The sequence below is a fragment of the Planococcus citri genome, chromosome 1 (genome assembly GCF_950023065.1).
Source record: "Planococcus citri chromosome 1, ihPlaCitr1.1, whole genome shotgun sequence".
NCBI lineage: Eukaryota > Metazoa > Arthropoda > Insecta > Hemiptera > Pseudococcidae > Planococcus > Planococcus citri.
This window is the reverse complement of record NC_088677.1, coordinates 37,891,945-37,907,376: the sequence shown is the minus strand read 5'-3', so window position 1 is coordinate 37,907,376 and position 15,432 is coordinate 37,891,945. Positions and strand designations below refer to the sequence as shown.

The 15,432-nt window shown below is 36.2% G+C and overlaps 1 protein-coding gene and 2 long non-coding RNA genes across 4 annotated transcripts in view; 1 reads left to right on the top strand and 2 right to left on the bottom strand.

Moving 5' to 3' along the window:
- LOC135831771 (nephrin-like) overlaps positions 1-11,814 on the top strand; it is a 201,280-nt gene extending 189,466 nt beyond the window's left edge. The window contains exons 10-19 of one of the 2 annotated variants that reach the window (XM_065344519.1): positions 741-894; positions 999-1,304; positions 6,081-6,341; positions 7,657-7,938; positions 8,128-8,520; positions 8,592-8,789; positions 8,916-9,077; positions 9,218-9,351; positions 9,454-9,604; positions 9,687-11,814. In XM_065344519.1, coding sequence (XP_065200591.1) covers positions 741-894; positions 999-1,304; positions 6,081-6,341; positions 7,657-7,938; positions 8,128-8,520; positions 8,592-8,789; positions 8,916-9,077; positions 9,218-9,351; positions 9,454-9,604; positions 9,687-9,907 — 2,262 coding nt within the window. In that variant the 3' untranslated portion in view covers positions 9,908-11,814. The remainder of the gene's footprint in view (positions 1-740; positions 895-998; positions 1,305-6,080; positions 6,342-7,656; positions 7,939-8,127; positions 8,521-8,591; positions 8,790-8,915; positions 9,078-9,217; positions 9,352-9,453; positions 9,605-9,686) is intronic. The other variant, XM_065344520.1, reaches the window with a different exon arrangement.
- The window catches only part of LOC135831773 (uncharacterized), a 334,614-nt gene that overhangs the window by 130,037 nt on the left and 189,145 nt on the right, over positions 1-15,432 (bottom strand). The window lies entirely within an intron of this gene.
- On the bottom strand, positions 12,252-13,230 carry LOC135831772 (uncharacterized). Its single transcript, XR_010556225.1, has 2 exons — positions 13,008-13,230; positions 12,252-12,580 (listed from the first exon to the last, which is right to left on the bottom strand). It is a non-coding gene; the product is annotated as an uncharacterized LOC135831772 (long non-coding RNA).

The window sequence follows — 15,432 nt, the reverse complement described above, 5'->3', positions numbered from 1 at the left end:
AGAAAATGTTGATTTTATTCGAGAATTTTTCCCTATATTTTCTTTCTTCAGTCGTGACTGTCTTTTATTATAATACAAAGTTTGTATACTCACGTTACAGTACCTATCTCATGTGTAGTAGTAGTAAGTACGTATATCTGTTTCTAAGGTTTTTTGAGATTGTCGTTCAAAAGTTTTTGAATTAATGAAATTTGCGAAGATTCAGCGAGCATCATAAATCCCTTAGTACATACACATAAGCACCACATAAAGAAAATGAAAACGTGTTATGTTTAGAGAAAAATCTTGTTTGAATTTTTTTCATCTGGGGTTATACCACGTGAAAATATGGAACATGAGAAAGCGTGAAAACTTGTCCGTCAACACAAATTGAGCGAATGAACGAAATTACTTTTCTTATGAATTGCATACAAATAGGTATTCATTCATAGGTACTTACCTTATTTCGTCGTAATAATAAGAAATAAAATAATTTGATCATTTTCGCTATCGTCGTTTGTTTTCGTAGCTTTTTAATCGAAATTTTTTGCCAATGTTTCATGTTTTTTGAAATGAAAAACAAGAAGGAATGCGTATTACCTATACCTAGTACGCGTAATTTTGATCCCTCATCTACGTACCTACCTATCGTCTTTTCATACAGTGATTAGAATTTTTTGTTTTTATGTGTTTTGATACCTACCCTTGACAGCTATCATTTGAGATTTAGAACTCTTATACGAAATTTCTTTTGTTTACAGATTCCTTCTAAAGTCATGTATGATAAAAAAATGGCCACTGCTGAAACGAATATTTATGTTAATTCATCTGATAATGAAGCAGTGTACAAATGTGAAGCGCATAATTCCGCCATTGATATTCCTTATTTCGAAACATTGAAACTAACAGTCTATTGTGAGTAAATGACTATCAAATAGTCATTTCTCTAATTTTTTTTTCATCTTAGTTCATTTGATATAGTTTTTTTTGTGAACATTTTTATTTATAATGCGTTACAGTTCCACCTCTACACGCTATTATTAAAAAAGAACCTCCGATATTCCGAGCTGGATCTCAAGGAAAGCTTATATGTGATGTTAGCTCGAGTAATCCTCCAGCGACAGTAGGTTGGTGGCTGGATGGTTTGGCAGTGACTGAAGGTGTTACCGAATACTCGAGACCGGGTTTACATGGCGGTAAAGTGGTCACCATTGAATTACATTTGAATTTGAGCGCTGAAATGGATGGCCATAAATATACCTGCCAAGCGGCGAATTCGCCTCTGAAGCGTAATATCGACACGATCGCTTCATTGGATGTCATGTGTAAGTACATATAATATACTTAGTACCATATTGTGTTTATAGTGAAAGTATTACTGTAAAATCGTTATTTGCGATTTTCCTAACTAATCGCCTATTAATTTGTAATCATTTCACGTGACACTCAATGACCGACTTACGTTGTAGATAGATGTGTGCAATTGTACTCTTACTTACTACCTGCATAACAAATTAAGGACATTTTGAAAGATTTTTTTTTGTTTTCATGTTTTGGTTTCTTTAATAATACCTATCTAATTTATTATGCTTGTATTAAAATTGATTTATCCATCCATTTTTGGAACTTTGCCGGAGCTGAGCCCACGCCGAAGAAAATTCGTTTCGGGCGATAAAGTCCGCGGTGCGTGTTGATAACGAGAGCGTCGCTTGTCTTTTCGTCAGTTGGCATGTGCAGGAACGCCGAATAAACATCGAGTACTGACGAGTGAACTTCGGAGCCTTCTTCGTTGGACATTTGCGTTGTAATTTCGTCGTAGCCAGGAAATGGGTATTGGTCGATGAATATTTGTGGATTAACGGTTCCACTGTAATCGCCTGTAATGCGAACAGCGTTCTTTTTAACGACTGGTACGATCGGCGAAGCCCATTCGCTGGTTTCAACTTTTTCGAGAACTCCGTTGGCGACTAAACGATCTAACTCGTCCTCAATTTTGGACCGTAGAGCGATCGGTACAGGTCGAGCTTTCAGGAATTTCGGTTCAGCGTCTGGTTTGAAATGTAACGATTCGACGTGGTCTTTAATTTCACCGATGGTAGGCTCAAAAACGCACGAATACTTTTCTAACAGGGCTTCTAATCGTTGGGCCACTGGTGTAGGTAGATCGGAGCGCTGAATGGAATGAATATTGCTGAGATAGATTTCCAACTCTCGCATACCGTCTCGACCAAGAAGAGCAGGTAAGTTTTCGTTGATAACGTGGAGAGTCAGCTTCGTAGATTTGTCGTTGTATTTAACTGGAACATGAGCGACACCGATTGGATGAAAGACGTGACCGGTATAGTCTTTGAAGACGTCGTTGGTCGGCTGTAACGTAGATAAATTGCCACCAAGACTGCAGAAAATCGATTTACTCATAATCGAACGAAGACTACCGCAATCTACTTCCATTTCGGTTGGATTATCGTTGATTTTAACGTTGATCATAACTGGAGACTCGTCATCTTGCACGGAGCACGAATGAACAGTTCGAACAGGTAAGGTCAAAACGTTGTAATCGTCATCGTCGCTAATGTCGTTGTACTTCGAAACAGATTTCACACCTTTCGGTTTAGCGTTGGCGTTTGTTTTCGTAGACTCGTCGGCTGGTTTCGTTTCAGCGGCGCGTTTCTTTTTAAAACAAACTTCGGCGACGTGACCTTGAGCTTTGCAGAAATTACAACGTAAATTCTTCTTCATACAATTAGCCGCAGTATGGTTATTCAAACCACAACGAATACACTGAGTAGTTGTCGCACTTTGAAATTGACCACCGTTGTCAGACGAATACGTTTTCTTCTTGAAACGACTGCGGTTCTGGTTTTGATTTTGTAACTTGTGAACTGGAGCATCGGATACTGCCGGTGAGAGAATTTCGTTGGTACTAGCTAACGCACGTTCAATCGCTTGAGCGATACTCAAGGTTTTGTCAAGCGGAATATCATCTTCTTCGAAAAGACGATCGAGGATAGGTTTTGAACGTAGTCCACTGACGAATACATCGCGTAGCATTTCGTTTAAAAATTCGTTGGTGTACTTACAGTCAACAGCTAATTTTCGCAGCTCGGTGATGTAGTCGGATACAGATTCACCTTCACATTGCTTGCGATTTAAGAACGCGTGTCGAGCTGGAATTTTAAGTCGTTTAGGGCAGACCTTATCTTCGATGAGTTTTTTCAAGGTAGCGTATGATGCCGTTTTAATGTCCTCTGGATAGACTAGATTTTTTACCAAAGCGAACATCTTCGGTGACAGTGAGTTCAACAAGGTTGAAGCATTCTTGTCGGTTGCCGTATGATAAGCGTTGAAATAAACTTCTAGTCTAGAGATAAAATTCTCAAAGCTTTCGTTTTGTTCATCATACTTGTCTAGTCGGACGATCGGAGCTGAAGAATTGCTGCCACCGGACGTAGTGGTGTTCAAAACATCGCTGGTGGTAACGGAAGATTCGGCTAATCTTGCCACAGCATTTGTTAGAGCTTTGCTCTGTTCGGTGAGCGATTGTAGAATCGCTGCAGCCGTCTGGGCATCCATAATTACGTCGCGAACTACACTACCGACTGCGCCAATATTATAACTCAATAAAGATCGTAGTAAATAATCATATTTATTAATAAAATTAATAAAATAACACGCGAACGCATTCGTATATTCTAACTAACTCGAACGTAAACATAATCTGATGAAATATCATCTAAACTGACGATAACGAGGTACGGCAGTGTTGCCGTAACGAATAGCGCCTAAATGCGCTATCACATCGGTGAAATCGTTTCTTGGTCTCGTCGGTTTTTACTCAAAGTTTGTCCCTCATCTGGCGACAATAGCAGCTCCGTTACATCGTTTAACTCGTCAAAGCGAAGATTTCATCTGGACAGACGAATGCGAACAAAGTTTCCAGCATGTCAAACAAGAAATTGCGTCAGAACGTGTACTCACTCGCTACGATCCGAAAAAACCAATCGTTTTGTCCGTCGACGCCAGTCCAGTTGGACTCGGTGCAGTAATCGCTCATTCTATCAACGGCGAAGAACGTCCCATCGAATTCGCTTCACGTACGCTTTCCAACACCGAGCGAAAGTATACCCAACTCGACAAAGAGGCACTTGTGATTAAATGGGCCGTCACGAAGTTTTTCAACTATCTGTACGGACAACGGTTCGTTTTATACACCGATTCACAGCCCTTGACTCATATTTTTGGGCCTCACCGAAAGAAGTTGCCAGCGCTTAGCGCTACTCGTATGATGCATTACGCGTTATACCTTCAACAGTTCGTTTTCGATATCAAGTACAGACGCTCAGAGAAGAACGGTAACGCCGATGCCCTCTCCAGATTACCTCTTCCTGCTTCATCCGACGATCTGTTCGCGAGCAAAGACGACATCGCAGTTTTCCATGTCTCACAGATGGACAAATTACCTGTTACGAAACGCGAACTCGCGAAAGCTACGGTTAAAGATCCGGAAACACGTTCCATTCTCAATGGTCTAATCGCAGGAAAAATCTACAATTCGCCTTACACCTGTGAAGGTGACGTTTTATTCATGGGTATGCGCGTCTACGTTCCGTCTGCTCTGCGCTCATCGGTTCTTCAAGAACTTCATAAAGGCCACATCGGCGCATCGAAAATGAAATCGCTCGCTCGATCTCACGTATATTGGCCTAAAATCGACAAAGACATCGAAAACATCACGAAGAAATGTCAATCTTGCGTCGAAAACGCAAGTGACCTGAAGAAGACTTCTCATTATTCGTGGGAACCAGCGTCCGCGCCTATGGAGCGCATTCATATTGATTTTGCGACCATCAACGGTAAAATTTTATTTTTGATCGTTGATGCATTCTCGAAGTGGGTCGAAGTCGATATCGTCCCCTCTACGTCATCGAAGTCTGCGATATCAAGCTTGGAATCGTTTTTCACCACGTTTGGTATTGGTCAAACAGTAGTATCCGATAACGGAACGGCGTTTACAAGTTCCGAGTTCAAGGAATTTGCAGGGAATGTCGGTTTCTGCCATAAAACTAGTGCTCTGTTTCACCCAGCAACCAATGGCCAAGTCGAACATTTTGTGGCCACTGTTAAAAATTCGTTGAAAAGGTTGCCTGGCACCGACTTGCAGCAGAAGCTGAACGAAGCGTTATTTGCGATCCGCCGAGCTCCGCATACGACAACGGGAATTTCTCCAGCCAAACGCTTCTTGGGCCGCGAGCTAAATTCTCCGTTAAATTTATCTGCCGTTGCCAAGGCAAAGTCGAAGCCAACGCCGATCTCTCGACCTCCAGTCTTGTTTTCCGAGGGGGAAAGAGTAGCGGCTCGTAATTATTCTCGTCACCAAGGGAAAAAGTGGCTGATTGGAAAAATCGTCAGTAAAGACGGCGAAGTTAATTACACGGTATCAGTTAACGATTTGCTTCATCGATTTCATGTCGACCAACTGAGAAAGATCGATCAAAACATATCGCCGACAGGAATCGTTCCTATATTTTTCCCAGCCGAACGAAGCGAGTCGCCGGAACCTCCACAAGATCCAGGAGAATCGCCAGTACCTCAGCGAGAACCTAGAGAACCGCCGAAATCGCCACCGCCTGTCGTCAGAAGATCAAAGCCGCCTGTCGTCAGAAAATCGAAACCGCCTGTCATCAGGAAATCATCGCGATCTCGACGCCAGCCTAATCGATTAAACCTCTAGTTCTCAAGAGGGGGAAGATGTGATAGCGCATTTAGGCGCTATTCGTTACGGCAACACTGCCGTACCTCGTTATCGTCAGTTTAGATGATATTTCATCAGATTATGTTTACGTTCGAGTTAGTTAGAATATACGAATGCGTTCGCGTGTTATTTTATTAATTTTATTAATAAATATGATTATTTACTACGATCTTTATTGAGTTATAATAACCGACTTACGTTGTAGATAGATGTGTGCAATTGTACTCTTACTTACTACCTGCATAACAAATTAAGGACATTTTGAAAGATTTTTTTTTGTTTTCATGTTTTGGTTTCTTTAATAATACCTATCTAATTTATTATGCTTGTATTAAAATTGATTTTTCAGATGCGCCTATGTTTGTGGATTTAAATGAGACTTTTTTTACTGGCATAGAAGAAAAGAGTTTAGTAATTCCTTTTAGAGTTCACGCTAATCCTAATACAATAACATACACGTGGACGAAAGACGGTTCTCCATTAACACATAATTTTACTGGGTCAATTTTCAATATAACACGACTAAGCAGAAAGGATTCTGGAATTTATTCGTGCGAAGCAATTAACGACGTGGGGTCTACTGCCATCAAGTTCAACATATCAGTTTTATGTAAGGAAACATTTTACATCGTAGTTGCGAATTTTAGATAATTTTCAAAGGGGATTATATAAGCCTGTGGCATTTCTTCTAATTAGTTAGCTCAACGATAAGAGTTGGAATTTTTATTTTACTCATTATGACGTAATTAATATACCTCTACCTCTACCTACTTGGGTAATGTCTTGCGAGCGTGCCTATAGTTATAGTATCATCGTTCAGTCAAAAGCGTGCGTTTCATTAATTTTACATTGATGTGGGTTTACTTTACTTTACTTTACTTTTGTTTTTGTTTAATTTATTTTTTTCAATTTGGACGTTTTTTGAGTAACTTAACCTATTTATGTATTTTTGGTTTTCAAATTAATTTTCAACGTAAAATGCGTTCGAAGAATACCTACCTGCACTTCAAATGTATTTTGCGTTTCATATTTTCTCATTTTTTTTTTTGAAATGGATAACTACCTACAGTTACGTAAACCACTGAGATAGCTATAGTTGGTTCAATCAGTAGAAGGTTTCAAAAATATATTTTCCAAATTGACCAAAATTTTCAAAAAAGTATTGTTTTTTGTGGGGGTTCTTGAAATTAAAAAATTTGTTAATTTAAGTCAATGCGGGCCATTGTCAACAAATTATGCCATTCAAGTTTTGCTCGTCTCATCGTCTGTGATGGACTTTATCGATTCTATAGAAAAGAAACTTATTTCGACAATCATTCAAAATTTAAGTTATTACGAAAGGTTAAATTACAATTAGACGCAATAACGCGGCAAGATGACAGTACATAATTGTAAACATGTTACGGTGGTAAATCGGAGGGTACGTGTAATCTTAATGTATACTTATAAGAGAATTTCAGAAATACCTACGTGTAAAAATTACAAAATTTCAACTCAGAGTCAAAAATTCTCTAAATGGTTATTCGCTTGAATTTTTCGTTCCATATAGAAATAAAGGCTATTCTGTGAGATTGAGAATAGGGTGGAAATCTTCCTACTTAATGTATCAAATACGAACTCGTTGAATTTTAGGACTGATTTGATTGTGAAATTAATTTTTTTCTTGAATTTGAAAATAATTCTTCAACTTGAAATGTGAGCTGAATAAGCTTCATATTCTTCTTTTTGTGACTACCTAATTGATTTGTTGAAAAAGAGAGAGGTTAGAGGTGGGTGATATCAAACAGGAACTTATTTGTTAGAAATCATACCTCTTTTGGTAGGTGTGCTAGCATCATCGTTCATGTTTCAAAGCGATACGCTGACGCAGCGTTATTTCGAAAGCAGCAACTATTAACATGACTATTTCATTTACTTTCTTACAGATGCCGCTTCTATTCGGAAAATAACCGATGTTATAACAGTTGGAGAAAAAGAAACCGCTACGTTGGAATGCACTGTTGACGGAAATCCTCTTAGCACGGAACACGTGACTTGGAAACGGGCTGGATTTTCAATGGAAAAACGAGCTAATTTTTCATTTAATAATGCCACATCTTCGTTAACTATAAAAGATGTATCCTTAGACGACATGGGTTCTTTTTTTTGCGTTGTGGATAACGGAATTGGAAACGAAAGCAGCAAACCGGCGTATTTGGTGGTTAAACGTATGTATCTTTGTTAATAGGAAGCCTATTAGGTATAGCTATTGATTATTTTTGTATTTGCGAATTTTTTCTAGTTAGGGAAAAATCCACGTTATACTTAGACTATCATGCGGGCAGTTGTTTTCATTTTCTATCTCGCTCGTATGTATGTACCGAATATGTAATGCATTGTTTTCTTTTTTCAATCAGATAAACCAGAAGTCGATTCGTCAGAACCGTTATCAAAAGCTGCCGCAAAAAAAGGAAACACAGCGAAATTAATTTGTAAAGCTTCCGGAGCTCCTGCTGTAACATTTTCTTGGTCCAGGAACGGCACAGTGCTTCCAAAAAGTCAGACTGAAAAGTTCAAAATAGAAACGAAAGCTTCCAATCACATACATTTCTCGTCGACGTTATACATTCAAAATGTTGTTGATCAAGACTACGGTATATACGGATGTACTGCCCGAAATGAGCTGGATTTTGATAAAACTACTGTTGAATTGCAACGTCCTAGTGGGCCAGATCCAGTGGCAACACTAATTGCCGTAAACGCTACTCACGATTCGATCACCCTGTCATGGACTCCTGGTTTTGATGGCGGTGAGTTACCGATTCTGTATTCTTGACCAAAAATCGGAATGTGTTTTTATGATTGTTGTTTATTTTTGCAGGAGAGACTAATACCTTTCTTTTAAGATACTCAACCGTGGACAATGATGAAAAACCGAGGCTTGAAAATGCCGGAAATCAAACCATCTTCACCATTCATGGATTACGTTTAGCTACCTGTTATCATTTTAATATTATAGCTACGAATAGTTTGGGCCGAAGTACCTTTATGAAGGAATCTGTGAAGGCTTGCGCTTTAAGTAAGTTCTAATTAATAATACGTGTGTAGGTACCTAAGTAAATCTATGTTTGTAGGTAGAAACTTGAAATGTTCAATAAAAACGTAATACTTACTTAATCCGCGATGAAACTTTGAAAATGTTCAGGTGAAGGTCCGCCCTCCTTACCCAGTCGGGGCGAAGTTTCTAATGAAGAAGTCAATAAGTTACCATTTGCTGTTGGTTTGGTAGTGGCTTTTGTTTTAATCATCTTAAATGTTACTGTCGTCGGATTTTGTATCGTGAAACGTTCGAAAAACAAATTTAAAGGTAAGCAGACGATTGTCTTTGAATTTTTTCTAAACTCTCTTTGAGAATTAAAACTCAAAGTTTGAATATGTAGGCAATTCGCAGTGTTTTTGTGTCTATTATTTTTTTAAAAATCTTCTATCAATTTTTTCCAAATTTAGAAACTTCCAATCAGCATGGAAATAAAGCAGACGGTAATGATTTGTATGCGGCCAATAATTTTACTGATCAAATGCACGCGGAATCGATTACATCAGTTTCGGAAAAATCAGAAAATTACGATAAAGGTTACAATGTAAGTGAAAATTAATTATGTACCTAAATTAATTCGTTTATGTAGCTAGTTTCCAATTGTAAGTGAATTCTTGTTTCATTTTTCAAAATTATTTCCTTATAGGTTGACGAAGGTCGATGCTCAGCTTTAAATACGTACATGATTGAAGAAATAGATTACCCATTTCAAGACACGAGCGTATACGAAATAGAAGTTAAACCTGAAAAATTGAACGCTTATCATAGAACATCGACAATTTGTCGAAATGGTTCACGTAAGTTGCATTTTATTTATAAGAATTATTATTGCCGAATTATTTTCATCACAAATTTTTCAATTGTCTTATATACGTTTAGTGTGCCAAAGAATCGATGCAAGTAATGCAAATTTATCCAGCGAAACGCAATTTATTGCCTATCCGCCTCCTGTTCAATTCGCTCAACCCCCTTTGCAGTATATTTCAACACAGCGAGGGCATATTCCAGTTCCACCTCCTGATGTTACAGTACAGACTGCACAAAATGTTCCTTTATCTACCTTCAATTATAATTCAGAACTTGACGGTCAGTTAGTTTGATTGTAAGTTAAATGCTTAGTGCATAATGAAGTGACTCGTCTTTATTCGATAATGTGACGTGTAACTTGTAAAACACTCCGTTGTGTTTTAAGGCTATCGGTACCTATACCTACTCGTTGTATTGTATGATAACTTTTTTTTACCATGTTTATAATTTTATAATGAGATTACCATGTACAATTATTACGCTGATGATTATTCCATTTAAGCGAAACAAATTTTCGGCATTTGTGATTAATTATCGATATTTTTTAAGACGTGTATTTTTGATGTGTTTATTTTATACGGGGAATGTCCATGTTATGGACAAGCTTTATTTCAATTTAATACCTTCTACGAATTTTTGTTTTTGCATAATTTTCATTTTTCGTCAAAATTACCCATTACTTGCCTACCTACCTATTATTTTTTTCTTCAAGTTACTTGATTTTTTTAAAGACATTTACGAAAGAATAGTTTCTTTTTTTCAAGTTCAATCGTAGATACTCGTTGGTACATATGAGTGAATAATTTTTCAACTTTCAAAACTTTAAATTAAAATTATTAACATGTTTTTGTTGAAGAACATTGAAAAAAAATTGAAATCTTTTGTGCTTGAAAAAACACTATTTTAACTCGAGTATTGTTGAATCGTATTGAGTAGGTATGCAATGTTTGAGATGTTAATATACAGAAAGCGAATTTTCTAAGTGAAAATTATGTCAATACTTATTTCTGCTTTTGGCATTCGAAATTTTTTTAGTACATTTAAAGATATCAATTAACATGCATATCGTTGATAATATCCATCTTATGTAGTATAGTGTTTTCTGTAATTTCATGGGCCTTTAAATGAAACTACAAGAATTTCGTTTCTGTGAAGAAATGTCGGCTAGCTTTACGCTACCAAATAAATATTCAATTTATGGTGATATAAATCATTTAATAAGATACTCCATTGAGAACCTGCTCAATTTCTGCGTGCATTTTTGCAAGACTTTCGTATTTTTATTGTGAATAGTTGTATAACTGTTGTAGGTCTAGGTATGCTAGTACACATTACCTATTTTTGTGTTGATTTTTTTTTTTACTATTAGTCTAGGTAATTTGTCAAACTACAAGTTTGAGTGGTGAAATTATAAGAAAATTCATTTTCTCTTGATATCAAGCGTGTTGTAAAAATCTTAATAATTCGTCCTGAAATTTTCATAATCTTGTAAATTTTCGAATTGAAAAATTATGTAAGTATTATTGGAAATGTTGGAGATTTATGTTTATATATTTTAACTTTTAATGATCTCTTGAAATTTTTTGTGATCTCTTCTTAATTGTAATACGTAGGTATTTAAACAGTTGAAATAGTAATGTGCAGTATTTGAATTTTTCAAATCTTGAACCAAAATTATATTGAGTAGTAGCGAGGAAGTGATTTTTTAATAAAAATTGATCAAGGCTGTTTTAAATGGTAGGTACATCACATAAAACTTATTTGTTTTCGTTTTGTTAAAGATTAATTTATTAACAGTTATCAAAGAATTCTAAAGCGTGTTACCGTTTTTGTTTCAATGATGAAAAAAAAATCGTTTTAATTAAGGTAATGTGTTGTTTATAGGTAAAAGTTATAAAATTTGTATAAAACTGTGGAGGAAACAGCGTTATTTGTTATTTCAATTCATCGACGTTTTAGTCAATGTATGTAATCTGCGCATCATAAACCTGTGTATATTCTTTTTAAATAATGTAAATTTTGTGTATACGTAATTATTGACAATATACCTAATTACTGTAAATACGTACCTCAGATGTTTGTTTGTAAATAACCTTTAAGTGTATATGAATTTTATAAATTTGTTCTCTCAATTTTTTTTGGTTGTGTTATATGTGTATGTTTTGTGATTTTAATAAATTTTTATTTTGTCAGTTTCAAATTTTTAATAAGTTTTTCCCAGAAATTTTAAACCACAGTCAGCGAAAAGTGGAATGCATGAGAGGGGTTATTACCGCCTGCTTGATGTGTGAATGCCTACTGTGTACAGCGCAGTATACAAGTGAAGTGGCTATGAGACTAACAGAGGCGCGATTTGAATTGAATTTTTCTTTGTTCTTTTCAAGAAGGAGCGATGAGCGCCTAAAAATGTTCGCCGGAGACTCAGCGACCTCAATGCTTACCTATAGTAAAGTAATCGGATACACAGAATACAATTTTACCGTTTTTTTTGTGGAAAATTGAAAAAATTTGAGTAAGCACATATTTTATGTACCTATACACCTATACTCACCAGCAAAAATACTACCTAATCGATTATACCCTTAACCTATAGGTACTTTAACACGCCTTCTTTTACTGCCATATATGTACATATAATTCACTCAAAAATTATAATTATTCAGATTAACCAGAAACCTGTACCCGACGTCTCCGTACAACAATTTTAAAATTTGTCAATTTTAAAATAGCTAATATCAAAATGCCTACGATAATTATCAGTAAGAAAATAATTATTAAATTGTCTGCTGTCATGCTCCATAATACGCCATTTTCATTATCTTCGTGACGCGCAATATCCTTACAGTCAATATTTTGGACAGTCAAACTCAAGTACAGGAAAAGTAAAGAAAGTAAAATTGTTCCGGGGTTGCATCTCTCAGAGAATCTGAAATTTTTGATAGACTGCATTCCAGCTTCGATTTGTTCTGTAAAAGGAGACAAATTTTTGAATTATGATACCTACGTTTGAGTAGACCTATAACAGGTAGGAAGGTAAGCGTAGCCAGATAAGCAAGAATAGAAACATCATATTTTTAGCTATACCTGCCTAAGCTTCTATTAGGGCAAATGGATGATTTCATAAATTCTATCCAAACTAGTGACTAACCAGGTTTTATTTTTCTTCAATACTTTTAATAGGTACTAGCTTGTGAAGGGATGAAAAATTAATAAAAGCAGCTGAAAATTATGTTCTCACTTTCGTGGGTGTTCAATCTCAAAATTCACTGTCCTTTATCGCAAATTTGTCTGATTAATTAGTGGGAAAAATTGTTTTTCGATCGATTAATTTTGATAATATTAATGAACTAGGTAATATCATACTACAGTTGGTAGGTACCTAATTATTCTTACCTGACGTGATGAATTTAATAAATGAACTGTCTTCTCAAATTTTCTCAGAGGAAAAGATCACACTGATAAAACAGAATTAGGTATATCTACCTCATCGGCTTATTGAAAATAAAATTGAACTGTACAATTTTAAAAAATCTGAAACACAATTACGCATCATGAAAGCTGACACAATTTTTTACGTACCTACAACAAACTATGCATGCATTGAAAAAATCTAATGTACGCGTACCTTCCGCTTTGCATAGAGGTTTTGATGTAATACATGTTTATCACACTACATATCACAACATTACACCATTTTAGAGATTGTTAGTTTTCTATAATCCAAATATTTTGGTTTAGAAATTATCCATACGTAATAATGATAATACGATTGTAGGCTACCTAAGTTGGTGGATAGATTTACGTTACTGGTCTACGTAATATGTAGCGTACGAAGGCCATGTTTCGTTTCATTTCAACTAAAAATGAGTGTTGATAAACTTCGAAAATGTACCTACATGTAGGTACGCCAATATTTTGTAAACTAGAATAGCGATGCATCTACGAGATTCCAGAAAAAAGTTAACCTACGTATACTTACCTACTCTCATTATGAGAGAAAAATGAAAAGGTGGAAACCCCCCCCCCCCCCGGTGCTGCAAACTCAATTAAATTTAGGTTCGGGTTCGAGCTTTGCATAAAAATTTTGAACAGTTTGGTTTAGGTTTACGTCTAGGTTTCGTGCAAATTTCTAGTCAATTTTAACATTTATGTACATACCTATGTATAATACAAGTTTTTGACTGATTATTATTGAGTAGGTAAACTAACTAACTTTTTAGTTGCGGTTTCAAAAAAAAAAATATCGAAATATTTGGTAAAAATACAGTGTCTTTATACATCAAGTGGGTACCAAGACAGCCGACTAAACCTAAACCCATCGAAAAATTAATGATTAAGATTCATGTTAATTGAATGAGATTTTCTGCTTTTAAAGTAAAGGCTAGTGCTTGTTTTGTTTTGCGCTGAAATGTGAAAATAACAAGTTTCGAAAAGGGTTTTGAATCGGTTTTCGGTTTCGGATTTGCAGCCCTGCGTGCCAAAGTAATTTTTCACTCAAAATTCATGCAAATGGATTGCGTACGTACGTAAATACAGCGCGCTCAGAAATATCGAGTGCTCCTAAAAAATTTCGTTTCGACTGTTAGGTAGGTACCTATTTATGTTGTTCACTTGTGAACTATGGAAATGATAACACATGATTGGTTGTTTGATTGAGGTAATAGTAGGTACTGTATTTCACCAATCACAGGCATCCATGATCTATTCCACGTTGCCAACCTATTTTTTTCAAACCAAACGATTTTTTGGGGAGGATGGGAGTGGTACTCGATATTTCTGAGCACACTGCATAGTATGCTTGCTTATACCTCCTCATTAGGGCGGATCACAGAAAAATCCGCGGATTTCGACCAAATTCTGCAGAGACCTTTATTTTGAGTTAGATTACATAGAACTGTTAAAGGTGACCCAGAAAAAAATGTAGTCGCGTAGATACTTTTACGTATTTATCACTAGATGAGCGAACAATTATGGGCCTACAAAGAGGAGGAATTTTTTGAACAATCGTGATTTTTCAAATTCCGGCAGAGTGACAATGGTTGTGGATGTGGATAACTTCAGCTAGGCATTTTTCAATGCAATGCAGCATTCTATGTATTTTTCATCAAATTAATTCCAAACTGCCGTTAAAAAAGAAAAACAGTTTTTCAACAAATTTTTGCAATTTTTACGTAGGTAAAACTAGGTAGATACATCCATGTATCGATATCTTTGCACCACACCACTCAACTATAGCACCTAGCAGAAACACTTATGCAGTTCTGCTTTCATTTTATACCCCTTCCCAGTTGACCAAGTGCTAGCGGATTGCTAGCATTTTACTGACGTTTTGGGAAAGTGCTAGCATTTTTCTAGCTTTTTTTAGCTAGCATTAAATCTTTCGCAAAAAGCTAGCAATTTGCTAGCACTTTTTTTCTGGCAAATTATGTTCTAGCAATTCTTTAGCAATTCTCTCGCTTTTTTCAGCTAGCATTTGTATCACACTAATTGTGCTTGCTTAATGCTAGCGTTTTACTAACGGATAATTGCTTGCTTTTCTACACTAGCAATACGCTTGCATTTATCTGCTTACATTTATCTAGCAATCTAATGCTAGCAAAATGCGAGCAGATCTCTAGTCTCTCTCGTCTAGCTTTTACTTTGCATTCTAGCAATAGAAAAACGCTAGCTGATTGCCCTCACTTTTCAGCTAGCTTTCTGTATGGAATTAGATTCTAGCAAAATGCGAGCAAGTATGTGGCATTTTTTTCCTAGCATGTTTTTCACTGGCATTTCCTTCATAGCCTACTCATGCAAGTACAGAAAAACTTCAGTGAAT